The sequence below is a fragment of the Anomaloglossus baeobatrachus genome, chromosome 4 (assembly GCF_048569485.1).
Source record: "Anomaloglossus baeobatrachus isolate aAnoBae1 chromosome 4, aAnoBae1.hap1, whole genome shotgun sequence".
In the NCBI taxonomy this organism is placed as follows: Eukaryota; Metazoa; Chordata; class Amphibia; order Anura; family Aromobatidae; genus Anomaloglossus; species Anomaloglossus baeobatrachus.
Window position 1 is genome coordinate 557,770,851 of NC_134356.1, and position 23,846 is coordinate 557,794,696.

The 23,846-nt window shown below is 44.2% G+C and overlaps 1 protein-coding gene across 1 annotated transcript in view; it reads left to right on the forward strand.

Annotated features, from left to right (window-relative positions):
- The window catches only part of ARRDC4 (arrestin domain containing 4), a 178,716-nt gene that overhangs the window by 150,151 nt on the left and 4,719 nt on the right, over positions 1-23,846 (forward strand). Inside the window, exons 5-7 of the mRNA XM_075342830.1 lie at positions 5,462-5,718; positions 15,780-15,942; positions 18,065-18,219. Of these exons, the coding sequence (XP_075198945.1) occupies positions 5,462-5,718; positions 15,780-15,942; positions 18,065-18,219 (575 nt within the window). The remainder of the gene's footprint in view (positions 1-5,461; positions 5,719-15,779; positions 15,943-18,064; positions 18,220-23,846) is intronic.

Consider the following 23,846-nt stretch of genomic DNA (forward strand, 5'->3'; position numbering starts at 1 on the left):
GCAGACCTCTGATTCCCAGGCTATAGTGTGACTGAACAGCTCTGCAGACTCAGCCATCTCAGTTCCACCATACTGTGCAGGGCCGATGGAGACTTCAGAGCTGGGAGAAAGCAAGTTTGATTGGGATGACAACTCAGAGGACTGGTGTTTTTTGGATGCGGTACTTGACGTGGCTGAGAGGGCACTTGTTGGACCACTTGAGATCCATTCAAGCATTTTCCTTTTTTGGCCATCATCTACCTTTTGTTCCTGTTGTTCGTGTCCGTAAAAAAGGGAGCACATCGGATTGTCCACGGTAAGTAGTAGACATCTTACTTTTGCTGGAAGATGGTCTATCTTCAGCAGATGATAATGGAGCTTTGCCACCTTCCCCACGGACAAACCCTTTTTTTCCTTTTCCACCACGCCTCTTCCCCTTTCCACCAGCATCTGTCATTTTGCCACTCATGTTGATTGGTAGTAAAAATTGAGAGGTGGTGTAGATTGCAGCGGTGGTCTAGCTTTATTAACAGCAGAATAATAAAGAATAAATATCCCTGACAATGCAACTACGGCCCTTAAACTGGCAGCATCAATTGCTAGTATAATGGCTTAGTTATAATGAGTTGGAGTGGGCAATGCAGGCAGAGGTGCTGCAAATATCTTTGCACTAGTGGGACTATAGCAAAGTCCAATAGCCACGTTTAGGATGCCACTAGGTACACTGAGTGTTTGCTAGTATAATGGCTTAGTTATAATGAGTTGGAGTGTGCAATGCAGGTAGAGGTGCTGCAAATGTCTTTGCACTAATGTGACTAGACAAAAGTCCAATAGCCACGTTTAGGATGCCACTAGGTACACTGAGTGTTTGCTAGTATAATGGCTTAGTTATAATGAGTTGGAGTGTGCAATGCAGGCAGAGGTGCTGCAAATATCTTTGCACTAGTGGGACTATAGCAAAGTCCAATAGCCACGTTTAGGATGCCACTAGGTACACTGAGTGTTTGCTAGTATAATGGCTTAGTTATAATGAGTTGGAGTGTGCAATGCAGGCAGAGGTGCTGCAAATATCTTTGCACTAGTGGGACTATAGCAAAGTCCAATAGCCACGTTTAGGATGCCACTAGGTACACTGAGTGTTTGCTAGTATAATGGCTTAGTTATAATGAGTTGGAGTGTGCAGAGGACAGGAGGGTACAGTGCCAGGATTGTGGGGCTCTGGGTAGAGGAATAGAAGCCTGCCTTTCTATTCCCTCCTAATGGGGAAATGCAGCGACGAAATCCCTGACCTTAGCTACACAGACGCTGTCTCTGTTTTCAGGACCTGTCACCTTAACTCTGACCCTGCCGGTACGAGCCCTTAAAAGGACTGATGGAAAGTGCTCTCCCTAAGCTGTCCAGCGCTGTGTATGGAGCGCATACAGCAGTATCGGCGATAGGACAAAGGACGGAGCTGCGCCAGTGATGTCTGACACCAAGGATGCAGAAGAGATAATGGCGTCCGGACGGCCAGATACTCGTTTTTATAATGCAGGGACATGTGACATGGACATCCTATCACACATGCCGTTGCTTCTCTGGCTAAAAGATTGGCAGCCATAATGGCCCTCCCCACTAGACGCGCGCGCTTAGGGAAGGAAGACAAGGAAAAAAAAAAAAAAAATGGCGATCGCCATTATACAAACAGCAGTGATCTGAAGGCGCTGTTCCCGCACACTATACACTGAAATTTCATAATAGTGTGAGTCACAGAGTGACTTACACTATTACAGCGGAAAGCCAGCTAGGAATTAGCTGTTTTCTTGCTGCTAGAACCGTTCTCGAACGTTTCTAGAACTATCGAGCTTTTGCAAAAAGCTCGAGTTCTAGTTCGATCTAGAACAGGCTCCAAAATCACTCGAGCCTAGAACTGGAGAACCATGAACCACGAACCGCGCTCAACTCTAGTACCTATATATCCAAGGTCAGATCTGTCACTTTAATGGAGGCTTGTGAGGCAACCCCGCATTAATCCCCTACACATGTCTGCTGATCTGATCAGCAGACATGTGCAGCTAACAGGAGCGGGTGGATCTAACTAGTTAGATCGCAATGTCAAACTTTGACAGTGTGATCTAACATGATCCAGCGGGGATCACGCTGATCACGGGACGCCGATGGGTTGTCATGACAGCTTGGGGTCAGCTGATGAACCCTGTAGCTGTCATGACGTGCTTCCTGTGAATGCCGACAGAGGACCAGCATTCACAGGAGAACAGCATTTCTGCTATACAGAGTGATGCTGAAGCCCTGCTCTGAACATCAGAAGTGATTGGATAGTGCAGGCTTCAAGTTCCTTAAGAAGACTAATAAAATCAATAAAAAAAGTTAAAAAAAAAAAAAGTTCAAATCGCCCTTGGTCATTAAAATAGAACAAGAATAATAAAAAAAATTACACATATTTAGTATCGCCGAGTTCAGTAACACCCGATCTATCAGAATATAAAATCAATTAATCTGATCAGTAAAGGGCATAGCAAAAAAAAAAATTACAACTCCAGAGTTATGTTTTTTTTAGTCATTGCAACATTGCATTAAACAATTACAGGTGTTGTCATATCTACCCAAAAATGGTATAATTAAAAAGGACGGCTCAAGTTGTAAAAACATAATCTATCACTGAGCCCCAGATTACGAGAAATGAAAACTCTACGAGTCTCAGAAAATGGCGACAAAAGCGCAATTCTTTTTTTTGAAAAATTTCTCATTTCTTTTTTTATTACTTAGATAAAATTATACATGTTTGGTATCGTTGAACTCGTACTGACCTGGGGAATCATATTACCTGGTTAGTTTTACCATATATTGAACATGGCAAATAATACAAAAACATTTTGCAATTCTACTTTTTTTTTTTTTATTTCACGGCACTTAGTTTTTTTTTTCCAGTACAATATGTGACAGAATGAATAGTTTCTTTCAAAAGTGCAACTCATCCTGCAAAGAAACAAGTCCTCATATGGCTATATTGAAGGAAAAATAAAATATTTACGGTTCTTGGAAGAAAGGGAGGAAAAAACGGAAAATTGAAGGTGTGAAGGGGTTAAGTGGAAATTTTAATATGTTTGTTTGCACAGACTTTTGGGGAGATTTACTATGTAAAGTGCACCAGTTCCACATACTGTGCCAAATAATAATAAAGTGCATGGTAAGTGCCAGATGTTTCATGCTTCTTATGCAGTATCTACCTCAACAGTTTAAAAAAACAAATAAAATATTATGTATATATATATATATATATATATATATATATATAAATATTTATATCTATTTATCTAGAGAAGCTAGAGAGTGAGCAAATGAAAGCCAATGAAGAGTAACAAAATGTTTTTTTTGCACCAACTATGGAAGGTGGGAAACAAAGTGTAATGTGTCTAATCTGTCCAGTGAGTTGCAATCAATTAGTCAGGCTAATATCTGTGCCCTGTATATTTACCGTATTTTTCGCTTTATAAGACGCACCTGATTATAAGACGCACCCCCAAATTTGGTGAAGGAAAAGAGAATTTTTTTTTTTTAATGTTAAATGGGGTCCATCTTATAATGCAAGTGTCCCTCTAACAAATCATATAGGGTATATGTCCCTCATAGCCCCCCATCCTAAAATTAGCCCCCTTAATCTGGATATGGCCCCCTTATATTGAATATAGCCCCCTTGTGATGGCACACGTTCCCCTGTGCTGCCTATGGCCCCCTATGGATTGCATACTTTCCCCTGTGCTGCCTATGGCCCCCTATGGATTGCATACATTCCCCTATGCTGCCTATGGCCCCCTATGGATTGCATACATTCCCCTGGGCTGCCTATGGCCCCCTATGGATTGCATACATTCCCCTGTGCTGCCTATGGTCCCCTATGGATTGCACACGTTCCCCTGTGCTGCCTATGGCCCCCTATGGATTGCATACATTCCCCTGTGCTGCCTATGGTCCCCTATGGATTGCACACGTTCCCCTGTGCTGCCTATGGCCCCCTATGGATTGCATACATTCCCCTGTGCTGCCTATGGCCCCCTATGGATTGCATACATTCCCCTGTGCTGCCTATGGTCCCCTATGGATTGCACAAGTCCCCCTGTGTTAGATATCACCCCCATAGTGCTGCTGCCCATGGCCCCTATAGATCGCACAAGTTCCCCTGTGTTAGATATCACCCCCAGGCTGCTGCCCATAGTAAAATAAAACCCTCTTTCCTTACCTCCTCCAGCGTTTATCTCCCTCCTGTCTCCCTCCGTGCTTCTCTTCCTTACTTCCTGGTTCTAGTGCCGGTCATGTGATCGGCACAGCAGACTGAGATCTCTGCGTGCCTGATCACAGTGGAAGCAGGGACACGGGGAGAAACGCTGGAGGGGGTAAGTAAAGATTTTTTATTTTAGAATGAGCAGCAGCCTGGGGGCCAAATCTAACACAGGGGGGGCATGTGCCATCACAGGGGGGCGCAGGGACAAATAATATGCACCGCTCCCCCAGCCCCTCACTGCGGTGCGATTTCAGCACCATTGGAGATGGACAGCGGCTGTGCATATTATATGAGCGGGAGCAGGAGATCAAAGGCTGCAGCCCGCAGCGATCACCTGCCTCCAGCACAGCGCTCCCACCTCCCCTGGACCCTGCAGTGTACATATAGATATACCCCCCCATATATTCGGCTTATAAGACGCACCCCCTACTTTCCCCCAAAAATTGGGGGAACAAAAGTGCGTCTTATAAAGCGAAAAATACGGTACTTATTTTTTGTAAGTTGGATATCTTCTCTGAAGTATTAATAAAACTTCCTTTTATATCTAATAAATGTATAGGCAATAAAGTCAGCAAATTTCACTGACAGCTTATTTATTTATTTTTAGTATGCATGACACGTTTCTATGTTGTGTGCTGCTGGGGAAAAATAATGAAATGTACAATATTTATTAATCTTCCTGTACTTATTATTAATATGAAGACTGTGATGGTGGGATATGGTGTACTGTGTATCATGCTGTGTAGGTTCATATTTTACACTTGGTTCACTGTCCATTATCTGTATTGTTTGTCTGTACATTGTATTGTCTGTAGGTAACTAATTGCCCCTTATAGTGTTCCTGTCCCTAAGTCTGGGGAAGGGGGCCTGGGATCCACCTACTGTAAACTCTCTGCTTACCTGGGGGATTTGTCAGTCTGTTGGAGAACGTGAAGAGAGAAGGAAAAAGATTGAACCTCTGAGGGAAGCTGTGGCTTCTCACAGAGACCTGGACATTTATTTATCGCTTTCTGGACTATATTCATGTTTGTTTACTAATTTTACCCTCGGTTTTGTGGATTATGTTATGGACCGTTTGATTTGCTTTGAATAAATGCTTATTGGATTCTTCAGCCATCTCTCGCTCTGTTGATTGTGTGATATGGGAGAAGGACCCTGTCACAAAGACATTTGTAACAACAATGTTTTTTTTCTTCCTTTTAGGGGAGGCCATTCCAATTTATGCAGAAATTGAAAATGGGTCATCCCGATTAGTGGTTCCCAAAGCTGCTATATTCCAAATTCAAAGTTTCATTGTTCATGGGAAGATGAAAACACATAAACAAATCCTGGCCAGAGTGCGCGGAAATCATATAGCATCTGGAAGCACTGAAACCTGGAATGGAAAGATTCTAAAAATCCCTCCGGTGACCCCCACAATTATAGACTGTGACATCATCCGAGTGCAATACACACTAGCAGTACGTATGTTTGGCACGTTAGGCACCATACTGCAGGCTTTCCACTGTTCTTGTGTCAAGAGAAAGCTTATACTACCTCTAAATGTGTATATATATATATATATATATATATATATATATATATATATATATATATATATATATATATAATCCTAAAATATTCTTGTTTCTGCTTTCTAACACATTCCCAATACAATTTTTGTAAATATTGGCAAACTATTAAAGGAGTTGCACCAAGTTTGGAAATTATCCCCTCTGCATAGGGTAGAGGATAACTTCCCAATCCCTGGGGTCTGACTTCTGAGACTTCCACCAATTTTGAAATCTGGCATCTCTAGAGCACCATGTGACTGCAGTGGTGGTCGATCATGCGTACCTCCGCTGTATTCATTCTTAATGGGATTGCTAATGACAGGTGAACACAATGTTCAGCTTGTCTTCCGCACTTACATTAAGGGTGCAGTCACCCAGCCGTATGACTTGGTTTGAGGATCGCATCGCAGTGCTCAGACTGGCTAGTGGCTCTCCTGACCTAAGTGTGATAACTCAAGCCGTCACATTGGGTCAGGAGAGCAAACGTTCAGTCGGAGCATTGCCATCCCATCCTCGGACAAGTTATAGGGCTGTGTGACTGCGCCTTAAGAATGAACGGTGCATATTTTTGACTACCACTCCAGTCACATGAGCCTAGATTCTTGGGAGCAGTGGAGGTGTCGGGGGAGACCGCTAAGGGGTCTTCAGGGTCACAGAGTTGGAGGCCAAATCAAATCTGCGCAGATGTATGTATCAGGAAAAATGACCACACAGAGACGTGTCTCTATCTGGGAGAAGCTCAAAGTCCTTCTAACCCATATATTATAAAATACACAAAGTTATTCAGTTCAACATTGTCCCTGATTGGTCACAGATAAACAGCAGAGTCCATATAGTACGTCATCAGCCTGGCTTTCTAATACCAGTTCAAACCAGCTACTGAATACTTCTTTGTTCATTGTACATTTTGGCTTCATTATCTTTAACACCTTGCTGACGATATATCTTAGCTGGTGAGAATTAACGGATTATAAATTCTCTCAGTCTATTATGAATACTTGCATTATTCAGCCTAGTATAATTTGTTTCAATGATACATTCCAAAGGTGCATCCTGGTACGTACATCAGCATCTGAACAATAATCATACAAACACAGATGATCTTATTATATGAACAATTGATTCATAGCCTGGACCTTCACAGTCCCCCCTTAATAAGATCATCTGTGTACCTTCATCTTAAATCTAGGGGTTTCCTAGGGAATTTTACGTCCCATGCTACAATATATAGGTACGTGCTAATCACACTCTCGGACCCTATACTCATCTGAAAACCCCCTTGGGACTCCAATTACATTTTTATATACGTGGGGTCCTTCAATAGGTCATTATTTGACACAACTTTACGGGCTCTGGCTCCACGCTTGGATACCTATTTTATCTGTTCAAGGGTAACGCCATGACTTACAGGGGCTATTAGGATTGGCGTTATTACTTTTATTAGGGCACATTGTCCTGACCAAGGAAGGTTGAATCTAGATCTTATCTTGAGATCAGCACATAACCAAAAAACATCTACTACAGATTGTCTGTGGTTCTTTTTCTGGATGTTAAATGAGAAGGAGGATACTTGGTCGGTGCTAGTCCATCCAGGGCCGACTCGTGAACCTTGATGATCTGCTCTTTAAAAAGAGCCAAAGCGTGATGAGGCTTCATGTGAACAGTTTGTGACGCTGACTCAGAGAAGCCTTCTGAGATAATGGGTAGAATGGCAGCCGCTCTCTGCTTCAGTTGTTTCAGGTCCATTGGTTTCTGAGACATGACGTTAACTCACGTGTCACTGCAAGTGCTGAGCAGACTAGACCGGGGAGATATCAGCCTGGTGGGGTGGGCTGTTCCAAAACTTTTCCCGAGATTAGAGAGTCCACAGCTGGCATTTTATATTAAGGAAAATCACTGAATATATTCATATATGATTTAGTAGGAAACAAAAACATTCATAAATATGTTAGACCACATCAACTAAACCACATATTTAGGTCTGTGAAATGGCTGAATTAAGTATTTCAGTTTATTCAATTTGTACCCTCAACAGTCCCCCCTTAAGACTCACTTCTGCCATTCCCGAATACTAAGGGTACTGTGTTCCCTTAGGAAGAAAGGAAGAAAGATCTGTTGGGAAAACCTGCCTGACTGAACGATGAGGCATGGGTGGAGAGGGGAAAGGGTTTTCTTCACCGGTTTGAGACCAAGGACTCCTAGGCGAGTCCTCACCCTTTGTAGTTGGACTTTCCCATGTCTCAAGGTTCTCTAAGTCCTCTCTTCTAACTGTTTTGGCAATGATGGTCTGAGACTGTATAGGTCTTTTGAAAAGGATAAATACAAGCAAGATGCTCAGTGCAGCTCCGGTGGATTGACCCTTCTGCAATGCGAGGCATAAATCCATGTTGTCCTGCCGTTGAGTGTCGGGGGCGGGGGCCAGCTTCCCCGTCGCGGGGGGCTGCTCGGGGAGATTGCGCTCGGATCTGGTGCCTTCTCCTTGGTGGCTCGAGCAGGCCGGACCCGGGGCTCGAACAGCGCTCCTCGTCCTCGAGTGAAAGGAGGAATTGGGTTTCCTTCGGGATGTGGAGAGTTCGTGACGCCACCCATGGGTTGTGGTGATGGTGGGCACCACCGCTGCTGGTGACTGGATTCCTGGGAGCGATGGCGGGGAGCAGCTAGTTGTTAACCCCTCCGTGGGTAGGGGCTGGTGGTCTTGGGGCCCGATAGTGGGGGTGGAGGATTCCGCAGGATGGATTTTGGCAGGGTGCAGGGTTGCGGTGCAGCGCAGCACGGTGCCAGATGGCACTGTTGTACTCATTCAGACACAGATGGACAGAGTCTCTGGTAAACCAAACGGCTGGAAGGACGGGGCCCGCAGCCGGCTGCAGTGTTCTCCCTGGACGGTTTGATGGTGGCTGTCGTTTCCCTGCACCTGTCTTTTGTATCTTGACTCCAATGCCTGGGCACCGGTAGTCCGCTCCCCAACGTATACGTGCTGGAGGAGCCCTTTTGCCCGCAGACGCTGGCCCTGTGGATCTCTGGCCCTTGGCGGTGGCACTTATCCGGAACGGTTGGGCTTTTGCCTTCACTCGGGACTTGGTTGGGAATGAACCCCTGAGGTCCAGACCGCAATCAATAAATTTGACTAAAGGTTGGCTTTGAACCTAGTCGGGGTCTGAGTACCCTGCCTGGTGCTTGGCTCCAATCGGCTCCCCAGTTCGGTACCGGCGGGCCACCGCCCGACCCCGGTCCTACGGTTCCGCTGACCTTCGCCAACTCCTGCAGACGGCCACCACCGTCTGCCGACCTTGCTGGGCTCCAACCCAGACACCAACAATTTCACTCCTCTCACTCTACTGTCCACAACGGGACTCTCTGATTGACTGTCTGTGTTTTTCCCGCCTCCAGGTCTGTGAACTCCTCGGTGGGCGGGGTCAACCGCCTGGCTCCGCCCCACCTGGTGTGAACATCAACCCTGGAGGGTGGCAACAAGGGTTTAATGTGTGACTGGTGTAACCTGTCCAGGGAAAGGGTTGTGTATGGTGTTGTGTCTGTGACCACCTGGCTAGGCCAGGGCGTCACATGAGCTTCATCGAAATTTCTGTGGTTGGGAGAATCTGGATCAACTCATCTAGTCTTCACTCATGGCTTCTTCTCGCTTGTCCTTTTAGGATTAATCAGTCCCCTGACTGAAAACCAGATGCTACTAACTCTGATTTAGGATCTGGAATGAGAAAATACACCTGTTTATTACACTATTTAGTCAATCATATAAAAATTGTACATGCCTGTGCTAAAACAAAAAAACATCTCACAAATAGACCTGTTCATTAATAAAGGGAAACAAAACACACATTTGGTTCACAACTTGTTAGGTTTTTTTACCTTTCCATAAAATATACACTTCTTTTACCTCTGTAAACCCATTTATTTTTTTTTACATAACACCTTCATCATGTGGATTTTAAGCAATAACGTCATTTTCTCCACTGAAATGCCTCTGACCGAACCTGGAAAGAAATCTAGACAACACTCACAAACTTGCATCAAATCTGCTCATGATATAAATCTATAATCAGTCTGCAGTCTCTGAAATGGGTAGAGCATGTGCAGGGTGTGTTTTTGCGGACTCTTTACAGTTTTTCTCACATTGTTTTAAGGACGTGTTTTACAAGACTGGGTGAGTCTGCCCACCTGGGTACTGAACCTTGATGTCACCAAAGCACACACTGATAACTGTCTTTCACAGATTTTAGTCCATAAGTTACCTGTGCCATCAATGAGAAGAGATCACATGCAAGAGAAAGCTTACCGCCCTTTATCCGCAGACCTTCCTCAGTAAGCTGGCTCCCTGCGTCTCACACTCCATTCCTTGTTGATTCGCTTGTTCCTGTAGGGATTTAAGAACACAAGGAGTGACAAAAGTCACTGACATGACAGGTGCCACCGATGTATGGTCTGTCTGCATTGGTAAAGGACTCCTCAACTATAGGCCCGTTCACTGCTTCTTGGTCAGCTGCACCTGTGCGGGGATCTCCATCCGATTCCATCAGCTCAGATCTAGACTTTATCTTCAGCATACCTAGCTCATTTGACAACAGGAAGGATCTACATCCTACATACACATTTGACCATCTTACCTACTTCTGTTCTACCCATCTACAGAGGGCATTAATACATCACTGCCTCCTGTACCAATAGAAGGGGAGGGAGTATTTCAAATTTAGATTACTTCATGTTGTGTAAACCATAGCATATCCAGTGTAGAATCGACCAGCATCTTGTTCCATCTATAAAAACAAAAACTAAAAATATGCATTAGATCATTCTTATAACAGACATGTTTCATAGTAGTCCAGTAAATGACTGGTGCAAGGGAAAGGCCAGCATCAAAGCCTATCTAATAAGTCTGCTGCTCCCTCTACTGCTGGAAAAATATAATAGATAACTTCTTCCCCCCTTTTTTTTTGTTTACCAATCTAGCAAAATTCACAGTAATTACTCTCTAAAAGAAAAAAAAGACAGCAGATAATAAATTATTATAAAACTCAATCAAAACAAACAATGAATATAACCCATGTCTCTGCAACAATATACACTGCTGGGGAATTTTGAAACCTTATAATAAGCAACACTGTTCATATATACTGTATCTATAAATGAAAGGAAAACCAATTATTTAAATACTAGCAGTCTGTATGCAGAAACACAAAATTAAAAATATAACCATAAAAACAAAAAAAAACTAATTCGCATATCTCAAGAAATTTAATTTTCCCTGCAAAGTTAATTTAATTATTCAGGTATTAACAGGATACTATTAATAATTTCTTGTGAACTCTAAGGGTTAAACAAGACCCACCCCACTAGCCGGGAGGGGACATTTTACTCATCAGTACAGAATGAGACACAAGCAGCCCTGCAAATCTCTGCTCGAACTATTTTTTTTTTCTTCCTTCATACTCAGTCAGTTTTTTTTCTCTCTGTAACTTCTTATGAGTTGCCTAGCCCCCCCCTTTCCAAAGGTGGGGGCAGTCTCTGCTCCAACATTCCTCTGTTACAATGTACTTTCACACATCACTGCGGACACTTCTCCTTCAGCACTTCTCCTTCAACCTTGTAACACCATTTGCCGGGCCAGTCCCTCAGCATGATACAAATCTGAATTAGCTGGGTTAACATACACCCCTGTCTCCTGTGTGAACAGATCTCCCGTACCTATCCTAAACAAAACCTAGGCCCCTGAGGGAATAGTGAGTATCTGGGCATATCGTGGACTGAAAACCCATGGATGGGTCTGGGACCGCTTTGAGCAAGGCTCACTATATGCCCCGGAAGAGGCAGGGGGGTTCAGGGGTGGGGGATTCGCAGGAGCCAGAGTCGGGGTGTGGTGTCAGAATGGCTGGTGGGGAGAGGGACGGCATTACAGGTACAGGAGGGTTCATGGGAAGAACTTTCATTACAGAAACATATATCACAGAAGCTCTAACATTGATGGGGTGGAATGGAAGGCACCATTAGGACGGGTGACTTGGAACCGGGATCACTGGAGCTATCCGGGACTCCCCTCTGTTTCATTAGGAAGGTTGGGGCAGGCTCGTGGGTGTAGCCCAGGCTGTGGGCGGTGAACTGCACAATTAGAATAAACATTTCTCCAGAGGGGAGGGGAATAGTTACAACCGGCTTGATCATATGGGGGTGGTTGCTCAGTTGGGACCAGTTGGGAATAAATAGGAGCTGGAGCCGGAGTGGGCAGGGTCAATGTGTGGGTAGTGGTAAGTGGGTCTACCAGTTTTGGGGTAGGCACAGCTGCTAATGCCGGGACAGGGATCAGAGGGGTCGATGTGGGTGGTACAGAAGGATCTAAAGGATCTTGGCCAGTGGGCGGGACAGCAACATCCATAAGCAGCTCCGGAACAGGGGAAATAGAATGGGGATCAGGTTGTGGGGTAGCAACAAAACAACCTGCCGGAGGACCCTCAGATCTGTCCTCAGACTTGGGTAACATACAGTAAAACACAACATCTCCCTCTAAGTCTTCATCCTCTAACTCCACGTTTCTTTTGGATAGCAATGTCTGCGCTACTATGCCAAACAACTCCGCATCATCCAACAAGCAATACTCTGAAAATACTGAAAATCTCTGGGGCATGACGCTCAGCTTAACTCCCTCCACCACGTGCCCCCACCTAAGGAATGTTCATTAAATCCAACACATTCTGCAAACCTTAAAGGTACTGTCACACATAACGAGATCGCTAGCGAGATCGCAGCTGAGTCACCATTTTGGTGATGCAGTAGCGATCCCGTTAGCGATCTCATTATGTGTGACATCTATCAGCAATCAGGCCCCTGCTGTGAGATTGCTAGTCGTTGCTGAATGGTCCAGGTCATTTTCTTCAAAGGCGACGTCCTGCTGGGCAGGACACATCGCTGTGTTTGACGCTGTGTGACAGGGTCACAGTGACTGCTGAGATCGTTATACAGGTCGCTACTGCGACCTGTATTGTTCCTGCATCGCTGGAAAGATCTGACTGTGTTACATCTCACCTGCGACCTCCCAGCGACTTACCTGTGATCCCTATCAGGTCGCATCGTTTTCGGGATCGCTGGTAAGTCGTTGTGTGTGACTGGGCCTTTAGGCTTCTCAACTTTGTCTTCCCCGTTCTAAACATTACTTCTATCTTGGTTGTGATTGGATTACACTAATTTATGACACTATGGTGCACGTCACAGTCTGGCCGACACTGAAACGTTCCACCCTATACTAGCTTCTTCTTCAGCTAAATATCTCCCAAAACAGGTAACAAATGTCCCTAAAAAGAGGCAACTGATCTTCCAAAACAGGTCACAGATCTCCCTAAAAATAAGCCACTGATGTTCCAAAACAGCAGGGATGTACCAATATATTATCCTAATCCCATCTCCGATCACTGGTGTGCCCCCCCCCGCGTCTTTAATTACAAACTGGGTCAGTTTAAATGGCTATATCCGGCCACCACTTTTTCCCTAACATCTGTCCTCTGGATCCCGTGTGACACTACTGATCCACACCTCAGGGTTGGGATCGTGCTTCTGGGCCCCAGCGGGCACCACCCCTGAGTCACCATCAGGAACCTTTTAACTCCGATAAGGACACACAGCCCGTTACCCCCTCCTCTCCAAGAACCAACAACCACATCGGTAGTGAATACACAATATGTAACACTTACCGGGGTTGTAGGTGACCAGCCTGGTTGGAGCAGAGGGAGGTCATAGTCCATGACGTTCAAGATATTGGTGTATCCAGGAACGGCAGTGCTTCCTTTTAGGTGCACCACGTTGGGCGCCAACTGTTGGGGGAGACCGCTAAGGGGTCTTCAGGGTCACAGAGTTGGAGGCCAAATCAAATCTGCGCAGATGTATGTATGAGGAAAAATGACCACACAGAAACGTCTCTCTATCTGGGAGAAGCTCAAAGTCCTTCTAACCTGTATATTATAAACTACACACAGTTATTCAGTTCAACATTGTCCCTGATTGGTCACAGATAAACAGTAGAGTCCATATTGTACGTCATCAGCATGGCTTTCTAATACCAGTTCAAACCAGCTACTGAATACTTCTTTGTTCATTGTACATTTTGGCTTAATTATCTTTAACACCTTGCTGACCATACATCTTAGCTGGTAAGAATTAACGGATTATAAATTCTCTCAGTCTATTATGAATACTTGCATTGTTCAGCTTAGTATAATTTGTTTCAATGACACATTCCAAAAGCGCATCCTGGTATGTACATCAGCGTCTGAACAATAATCATACAAACACAGATGATCTTACTATAAGGAAAATTGATTCATAGCTTGGACCTTCACAGAGGTAACAGAGGTTGTACCTTTTTAGCTATCAGGAGATTATTCCCATAAATAGGCTATAATTTGTGAAGTCTGACCAACCGTATCAATTCTGAATGGAAAATTATTAGTAAAAACTTTGCCCGTCATGAATACCAGTGGCTGCTTACAAACATGTTCTATATTATAGGAGCACTTTAAACAAACATAATCTGTAATAGTAATACTTAAAGGGAACCTGTCAGGTGCAATATGCACCCAGAACCAGGAGCAGTTCTGGGTGCATATTGCTAATCTTTGCCTAACTGTCCCTGTATTCACTAGCATAGATAAAGAGATCTTTAGAAAAAGGATATTCTATGGTAATGAGGAGAGGGATTAGTCTCAAGGGCATGATTTCCCCTGGCTAGTAGGTCCCCTAAGCATGTTATCACACCCCTTTTGGTGTACTAACATGCTAATGAATGCGCAACGACGCTGCGCATACCTCAGTGTTGATGGCTGCCTACGGAAGATTTATACGAACTGCGTATGATGCGGAGTCCCCAGCACTTCCGGTCATGCGCACTATACCTCACTGAAGCCAGGAAGCTTACACCCAGCATCAATTGAGTGCACACGATCGGAAGTCCTGCGGACTCCGGATCATGTTCAGAGCTCATCCATCCTCCGTCGGCTGCCATGAAGAGTGAGGTATGTGCGGTGAAGTTGTGCATTCATTAGGATGTTAGTACGTCCACAAGGGTGAGCTAACATGCAATGTGTGCCAGATAGCCAAGGGACCTAATGCCCTTGCAACTAGTCATGGGCCTTGTTAGTATATAAGAAACGATCTTTAGAAATACTTTTTCTAAATAGCTGTTTATTTATGCTAGTTTATACAGGAATGGTTAGGGAAGGATTACGAATATGCACCCAGAACTGCTTGTGGTTCTGGGTGCATATTGCACCTGACAGATATCCTTTAGAGGAATCTGTCAGCAGGTTTTTGCTATGTAAGCTGAGGACAGCATGCTGTAGAAAAAAAGGCAACTGTGCTTCTCTTACCTGTGTGTGAGCTATTGCTTACATAACCTAAAGGGTTCATTACCCTGTGATTAACATTACAGGACTAGAAACTCGCATGCACTGCAGTCTGGCACGCCCGCCCCCTGCTGTGAGTGACACCTCTGTCAATGCACAATCTCTATTGAGAGCCTGGCGTGGGCAGGACAGGTCTCTCAGCTCTGGAGTTTTGCTGAATCAAAATTCTTTGTTTCAGAATGACTTCAGCTAGTAATCTATGTGATACATCATTGGATTCAGGATCTCCTTGACAACATTATGTTTCTGTTAGGTGAGGTAGCAAAAATCTGCTGACAGGTTTCCTTTAATAAGAGAACAGAGGTAAGCATCATACACTGCCCCTTAGTATCTTCAACATGTAAACAACAATGTGCCTTTTTTAGGATGGATTATTCCATGAAGCCAGACAGTTTAGTTTGTACTCTTGCCATCAGTTGCAATTTACCAAGAGTTAGTAAAAAGACCTGACAGTTGTCAGACAACTAGAGGAGAAAACATTCAGAAGCAAATGATTAAAAAAATCTATTTTTTCATTGAGTGTTGTTCTTTATTTGCAATAATTAGATGATACTATATCTCTTACAGGTTTACATACACATTCCTGGGGCAAGAAAATTGATGGTGGAACTACCTTTAGTTATTGGCACAGTCCCATTTAATGGATTTTTATACAGGAATTTAAGTTCTTCCAGCCAGTTTACTGTAGACATGAGTTGGCTCGCCTTAACATTGCCAGAGCAACCAGAAGGTAACAAGTGTTACAGAATAGTATTATACACTATATGATTTAATATGATATGACTTGTATGGCATGAGCACTATGTGCTGATGGAATAGTGGACGTAACTAGTGTCCTTGCTTTTTTACTCTGAAGTCTAATATCCGTCGTGCTCAGATGGTCCTCCTAAGGAAGAGAAGAGCACTGATTGAGTAATTATTAGTTGCTAATCATTGCCAACTTTAGAGCCACATGGGAAGTTTGAGGATGGCACCGTGGCTGTTTAAAGAAAACCGATTTCCCAGAATCTAGTTATCCCTTATCTATAGACTGGATGATAGATTACTGATAGCTGGGGATCTGTGCTTGGAAACCCCCAATGATCCAAAGAATGAGGCTCAGTATGTCATTAAAGATGCAAAGGAACCAGAGATGTACCATGGTGATGACTGCGCTGCTGAGAAAGGACGAAAGACCAATACACAGGATCTAGGTGAAAGGCGGTTTATTTCTCAATGCTTTTTGAAGTGGTCACACCTCTTCTTTGATGGTTCTCCTGAAGAAGAAGTGTGACTATTTTGAATTGCTTTGAGAAATAAACCGCTTTTCATCTGGATCTTTTGTATTGTTCTTCCATTCCTTCTCAGCAGTGCAGTCATTATCATGGTACATCTCTGGTTCCTTCGCTTCTTTATTCAGCCTTGGGGCTCGTGGTTTGGTGTAGCAGCTGACTACAGGTCTTTTATGTTGTGCATCACACAACTCAACAAGGTGAACAGATTTTATTATACCTACAACATCTAGCCATCGGATAAGACCCTAGTTGCGCTGTTCTGTCCCATAGTTTTCCTACTTATGAACAAAGTTCTGCAGTCACTTCTTGAATGGAGCAGAGGAGCACTCCACTCATTGTCTACTGACCACCCTGAAAAATCCAGAACCTGTATTTTGCTCCATTGATGTGACACGTCCACGGGGTTTTGGGGGGTTACTCGTCGCCAGGCCGGTGTAGAGGGGTTGGGGATGTCACAGTGGCCTGGCCCAGTTCCATAACCTCGGCAGTGTCAATAAAACAGGGGATGATTGTTAATCGTGATGTCACATGTGGCATGCGGCTATAATGGGAGCCACCGCTGCAAGAGGTTTTCCTCTGAGGGCCGGAGGTACTGCAGCCAGGTTGGTACAGCTCTCCACAGGCAGAGCTCTGGCCCACAGGGAAGATAAGTGCAGTAGTCTCCAGCTGCTATGAAGCCAAGGCGCAGGAAGGATTAGACGACACAGGCGTTGCAATCAAAGTTCTTTTACTCACTGAGTTGTCACCGCTTTTGGACTGCCAGACTCCGCTGTCATGGGCTCCAGCCAATCCCGGATAGTTCTGAGGTCAGAACCGGCGTTTCTTTCAGTGAGTCCTTCCTCCCTGCACTGTGTTGTGTGAGTCACTGCGGCTTGAAGCTACGCTAGGACCTGAGTCCTAGGAATGGTTCTTTTCCCGTCCTGTACAGCAGGTAGTGCGAGTCCGTTGCTGGTGCCGCCCATTAGTTAAGACTCCTGGCTCTATATGCTGCTTTGCCCCGGGATCTGTGTGTGGGCCAGAAGAATTGAAATCCTCTGCCCGGTGGATTCTGTTGGCGGGACTTTTAGTGCCCACCAGCCTAGGGCTCCGCACCCTGTTCTGTGTGTGCTCAGTCCCGAGGGAGCTATGGCGCAGCTCTCCCCTCAGTGACCATATCCTCCTATGTCTCACTTGTTTCCAGGTTGTCACTATTCTTTTTGAGTGTGTGTGTGTGTGTCGCCTTGCTCCCCCGATCAGACGTTCCACCACCCGGGTTGCTGAACTAGTGGGTGGGAGGCCCCAGACGTTGTGGTGACCATCTTAAATTACCCTACCCTAACCTAGTCCCAGTGAGAGGGCAACTAAATATGTGTTTTGTTGGATGGTGGTGGTTTACCGACTGACCTCTTCCTTACCCGGGATGAATACTGCATCTCTGGTGAGGTGCAGTACCTTGTGGTGACTGAAGCCTCAGGGGCGCCACAGATGGGCATTTGATTTCCCTACCTTGGTCCTGGCCTTGGGCATTTTAATTTAAATGAAATCCGTGCTAAAAAAAATCATGTAACTATAATTTTAGTATTTTTATGCTTTCAATAGCACCACCAAATTATGCGGATATTGCATCAGAAGAAGAACTTGCCGGGACAACCACTTTATACACTGACCAAAGTGACTTAACTGAAGGACTTCACTTTCTATCCTTTAACGTAATCCAGGAATTCAGGTTTCAACCACCACCTCCATATACCGAGGTATGTTTGATAACGCAACAAGAAAAATTAAAATTAAAAAAAATGGAGGTCAATAGTTAGTATGTAATAAATTATATATAGGAAAACAATTATTCACTGATTAGCAACTAAAAACTAGTGTGAAAAGTATTACAATTATTGCTTAAAGTCCTGGTTAAAAATCATGAATGATGATAAAAGAATCTTTTATTGTACTGAACCCCTTAAGGTTCTGCTGTAGCAATCACTTGGCCCATTTGGTCTTCTCTTCCTGCTCTGTTCTTGAAACAGCAAAAATGCCCAAAACTGCCCCCTCAGACAATGACTGAGCACAGTAGTGGCCCACCTCAATCAGTGATTGCCTCAGCATCTACGTATATTTGGTCAATTCCATTCCAGTGTGTCACAGATGGAACCAAGAAAAATAGGCCAATGGGGAGTGCCAGAAAGGAAACTGTGGGAAATCAATGTGGGTTAACACCAATTATTTTATTATTTTTAAACAGTCTGAGGACTTTCAATAATAATTTTCATTTCTTGGAACAGTGCTTTAAGAATTTCGCAGGACTGGTCTAGTCTAAAATAGAGATCAGACAGGCCCGGATGGCATACACCCCAGAGTACTACAGGAATTGAGTTCTGTTATAGATAGACCATTATTTTTAATCTTCTCAGATTCCTTAATAACAGGGTCGGTACCGCAGGACTGGCGCATAGCAAATGTGGTGCCAATATTCAAAAAGGGGACAAAAACTGAGCCGGGAAATTATAGGCCGGTAAGTTTAACCTCTACGGTTGGTAAAATCCTTGAGGGTTTCTTGAGAGATGCTATACTGGAGTATCTCAAGAAAAATAACCTTATGACAGAGTATCAACATGGGTTTATGAGGGATCGATCCTGTCAAACTAATTTGATCAGCTTCTATGAAGAGGTAAGTTCAAGCCTGGACCAGGGAAATGCAGTGGATGTTGTGTATATGGACTTTTCAAAAGCTTTTGATACGGTGCCACACAAAAGGTTGGTACATAAAATGAGAATAATGGGGATAGGGGAAAATATGTGTAACTGGGTTAAAAACTGGCTCAGTGATAGGAAACAAAGGGTGGTTATTAATGGTACGTACTCGGACTGGGTCTCAGTTCATAGTGGGGTACCACAGGGGTCAGTATTGGGCCCGCTTCTTTTCAACATATTTATAAATGACCTTGTTGGGGGCATGCGTAGTAGAATTTCAATATTTGCAGATGATACTAAACTCTGCAGGGTAATCAATACAGAGGAGGATAATTTTATATTACAGGGAGATTTATGTAAGTTGGAGGATTGGGCTGAGAAGTGGCAATTGAAGTTTAATGTAGATAAATGTAAGGTCATGCACTTGGGTAGAGAAAATAACATTTATGATTATGTACTTAATTGTAGAACACTGGGTAAAACAGACACAGAAAAAGACTTGGGTGTATGGGTGGATGGTAAACTTCACTTTAGTGGCCAGTGTCAGGCAGCTGCTGCCAGGGCTAATAAAATAATGGGATGTATTAAGAGAGGTATAAGTGTTCATGAAAAAAATATAGTTCTACCTCTGTACAAGTCACTAGTGCGACCGCACGTAGAATACTGTGTACAATTCTGGTCACCAATATATAAGAAGGACATAGCTGAACTGGAGAGGGTGCAGAGAAGAGCGACCAAGATTATTAGAGGAATGGGTGGGCTGCAATACCAAGACAGGTTATTAAACTTGGGGTTATTTAGTTTGGAAAAGCGAAGGCTTAGGGGGGATCTAATCACAATGTATAAATATATGAGGGGACAGTACAGAGACCTTTCCAAAGATCTTTTTACACCTAGGCCTGCGACTGGAACACGGGGGCATCCGCTACGTCTTGAGGAAAGAAGGTTTAATCATAATCACAGACGAGGATTCTTTACTGTACGAGCAGTGAGACTATGGAACTCTCTGCCGCATGATGTTGTAATGAGTGATTCACTACTAACATTTAAGCAGAGCCTGGACGCCTTTCTTGAAAAATGTAATATTACCAGTTATGTATATTAGATTTTATGACAGGGTATTGATCCAGGGAACTAGCCTGATTGCCGGATGTGGACGAAGGAAGGAAATTTTTTCCCCATTGGAACTTGTTTGCCACATTGGGTTTTTTTTTTTTTTTTTTTTTGCCTTAATCTGGATCAACATGTTAGGCTACGGGTTGAACTAGATGGACTTAGAGTCTCCCTTCAACCTTAAAAACTATGATACTATGATACTATGATAACTTAAATTGCTGATTTTACGAAGATATATAATCCAGTCCCTTGATAAATCAAGTCCAGGTTTCAATGTAATGATTTTTTTAAAGGACCACTCCACAATTATTATTTTTTTTCCCCATGTGCTAGCTATCTTGCATGCGATACTAACTGGCCGCTGTCTGCTCCCGACGTCAGTCTCACTTTAGTCATCTGAGTGGGGTCCAAGTTTTTTTCTCAGACATATAGACTTGCATTGCTGATTTTGATCCAACAGTGCTCAAAATTGGACATATCCCCAATTTTTTCCTCAGACCGAGTACATGTGCATAGTCCCATATAATGTCATGAGTATGAGTGCTGTCTATGAAAACCAAAGACTGCACTAGTTCAATTGTGACGCCCTGGACTAGCCAGCTAGTCACAGATAGCGCCTCGCACAACACCAGTCCCACATTAGGTAACATCAGCCAGACACACAAACCCTAGTCACTTCCCTCAGAGCTTAATGGACACACCAGGAGGGCGGAGCCAGGTGGTTGGCATGCCCACTGAGGAGTTCAGAGGGCCTGAGGCAGGAAAACAGCCAGTTGTCAGTCAGTAGTCAGTCAGTAGTCAGTTGGAGAGTTCAGTGGAGGAGTGCAGGCCTGTGTGACAGGCCTGTAACAGACTGACAGGTGTGAGGGTCGTAGCCAGCACACCTTAGCTAGGAGGCAGATGGTGGCCTAGCCTGCAGGAGCCAGGAAGACGGCTCGGTGGAACCGTGGTGGACTGGGACAGGGTAGTGGCCCACCGGTACCGACCCGGGGAACCGACTGGAAACCGGAGCACACATGAGGGTACTCAGACCCTGAAACGAGGTCCAGAAGCCACTGGACTGAGTTAATTCACTGATTGAGGTCTTGAGTATAGGTCCTTTCCCACCCAAGTCCCGACTGAAGACAACTGCCCACCGAGGGGGATAGAAAGCCACCGCACAGTCAGAGAGATCCCACGGGCCAGCGTCTGCGGGCAAACGGGCTTTCCCGACATACCTACAGCCGGGGAGCGGACTCCCATCGCTGAAGCGCAGGCAGTCTACACATAAACTACACGGTGCAGGAGAAAGGCAAAGACCACCGAACCGGGTGGGGGACCAGACGCAGCCGGCTGCGGGCATTGACCACCATCAACTTTGTTTACCAGAGACTTGTGTGTGTCAATAACAGTGAGTACCACAGTGCCGTCCGGCCGCACACCGCGCAGCTACTTCTCCCCAAAGGGTCCCGGGGCCATCATCCCTGCCCACGGAGGGGTTAACATCTTGCTGCATAACCATCTCCCCCGGGTGCCCCGTAACTGCAGCGGTGGTGTCTACACCTTCACCACATCCCGTGGGTGGCGTCACAAACTCAAACACGGCTCCGGCCGTACACCTACCTATCACCCCCCCCCCCCCCCACGTAGCGCTAGCATCCTTTCAAAGTGAAGTGACAACGGGTCCGGAGGCGCTCAAGCCACCCACCAACAAGCCCGGATCCAAGCGGCTCGGCTGCAGCCGAGCGCGGGGCGGTACACATTCAAATCGGTCATGTGCACAAGCCCTTAGACTTCCGCACATATTGAAAACCTTGTTTTTCTGGAAATTTCCACTCTAGTTGCAGGTCATCATTTTTTCTTTTTTTTTTTTTATGCCGACCAGTTTCCTTTTAATGATTGGAATCTATATATGAAAACACAATCACACTAAGGTGTAGTTTATAAATGTACAATATCAGCATTTTTATCAGGGTTGTAAAACATATTTTGGTCCCAAAAGCCACATTTCCACAATTAACCAATCCCAAAAGCTGCAGAAAACTCAAAGGGATACTTATATAAATACATCACCAGAACTACAGTCTGTACATTAACACATTACCATGACCAAGTAAGATTATGCTCAATTTCTGCTAAAAAAAATAAGTGTGAATGTATGCTGACTTGCACTGTTTTTTAAGCAGAATTTAACCAAATTCTCCTCATAAGCTCAAAATTTTAAGTTTTGAGGTTTTTGAAGTTGTAATGCAGCCATAAAGTACATTTTGGATTGTTATATGTATAAAAGATCAGAACCATGTCTGTATATGAATGCAGCACCAGAACTAGAGTCGGTACATGAATGCAGCACCAGAACTACAGTCAGTACATGAATGCAGCTCCAAAAGTGCAAAAACCACTGTCAGTACATAAGTGCAGTGTCAGAACTATCATTAGTACATGAATACAGCGTCAGAACTACTGTCAGTATACAAATACAGAGTCAGAAATACCAACAGTACATGAACAAATCACCAAGGTTAGTACAGCGATCAATTACAATTGTACATGGGGCTGACCTGACATTGTATCACATGAACCTACAACTCCTAGTATGCCTTTTACAATGGTAAAGAGCTTCTGGGAGCACACATATTGACAGACAGACATATAATTGCACATCCTCCTAACATAATAAAATTGCGTGGAGTGTGGAGTTTATTTGACAGCTTTTTATTTTTAAATACATAAGTAAATGAATGAAAAAACAACTTGGGGTCCCCCCTATTTTTGATAACCATCCAATGTAAAGCAGACAGCTGTGGGCTGATATTAGCAGGCTGGGAAGGTCCATGGTTATTGGGCCCTTCCCAGCCTAAAAATAGTAGCCCACAACCACCCGAGAATTGGCACATTACATTAGATGCACCAATTATTATGCTTCTCCTCTGTTCTTCCCAATTGCCCTGGTGCAGTGGCAATTGAGGTAACTCTAGTTGGGGTTGATGTCAGCTGTGTAGTGTCGGCTGGCATAAAGCCGTGGTGTTAGTAATGGGGGTGTCTGATAGACGCCTCTTTATTGCTAACCCAGTAAGTAAAAAGAAAAACACACACGCAAAACTAATTTATTTGAAAAAACACTCCCAACACTTTCCCTGGTTCACCATTTTACTAAAGAGGAAAAAACATCCATGCAGGTCCGCCGTAGTCCACAAATGGAAACATGAATGACGTAAACAGAGAAAAACAAAAACAAGACATTGTCCCTCGTTCATCAATTTATTAAAAATCCGCGTTTTCAGGTCCGACGTAGTCCAGCGGTTCCTACGGCATGACATGACAAGAATCTGCATGACTAATCATATGCTAAATAGGTGATTGTCTATAAAATGAAGGAAGTCTCACGCTCAAAGTTGTAGTGGATGGTAAGATATGGAGCTTGAAAGTCAAATGTTTAAAACATTGTTACCCTTTTGCTCATCACTGTAGGTAGCCCTGAAAAAGACTTTTGTTTTAAGTGTGCAGAAGTGGTATACTATTACTGCAAAAGCAATTAAAAACTACCTATATGCCTGCTTTACTCTAAGCTGTCCGTCCTAGATCACCACTTCATGAA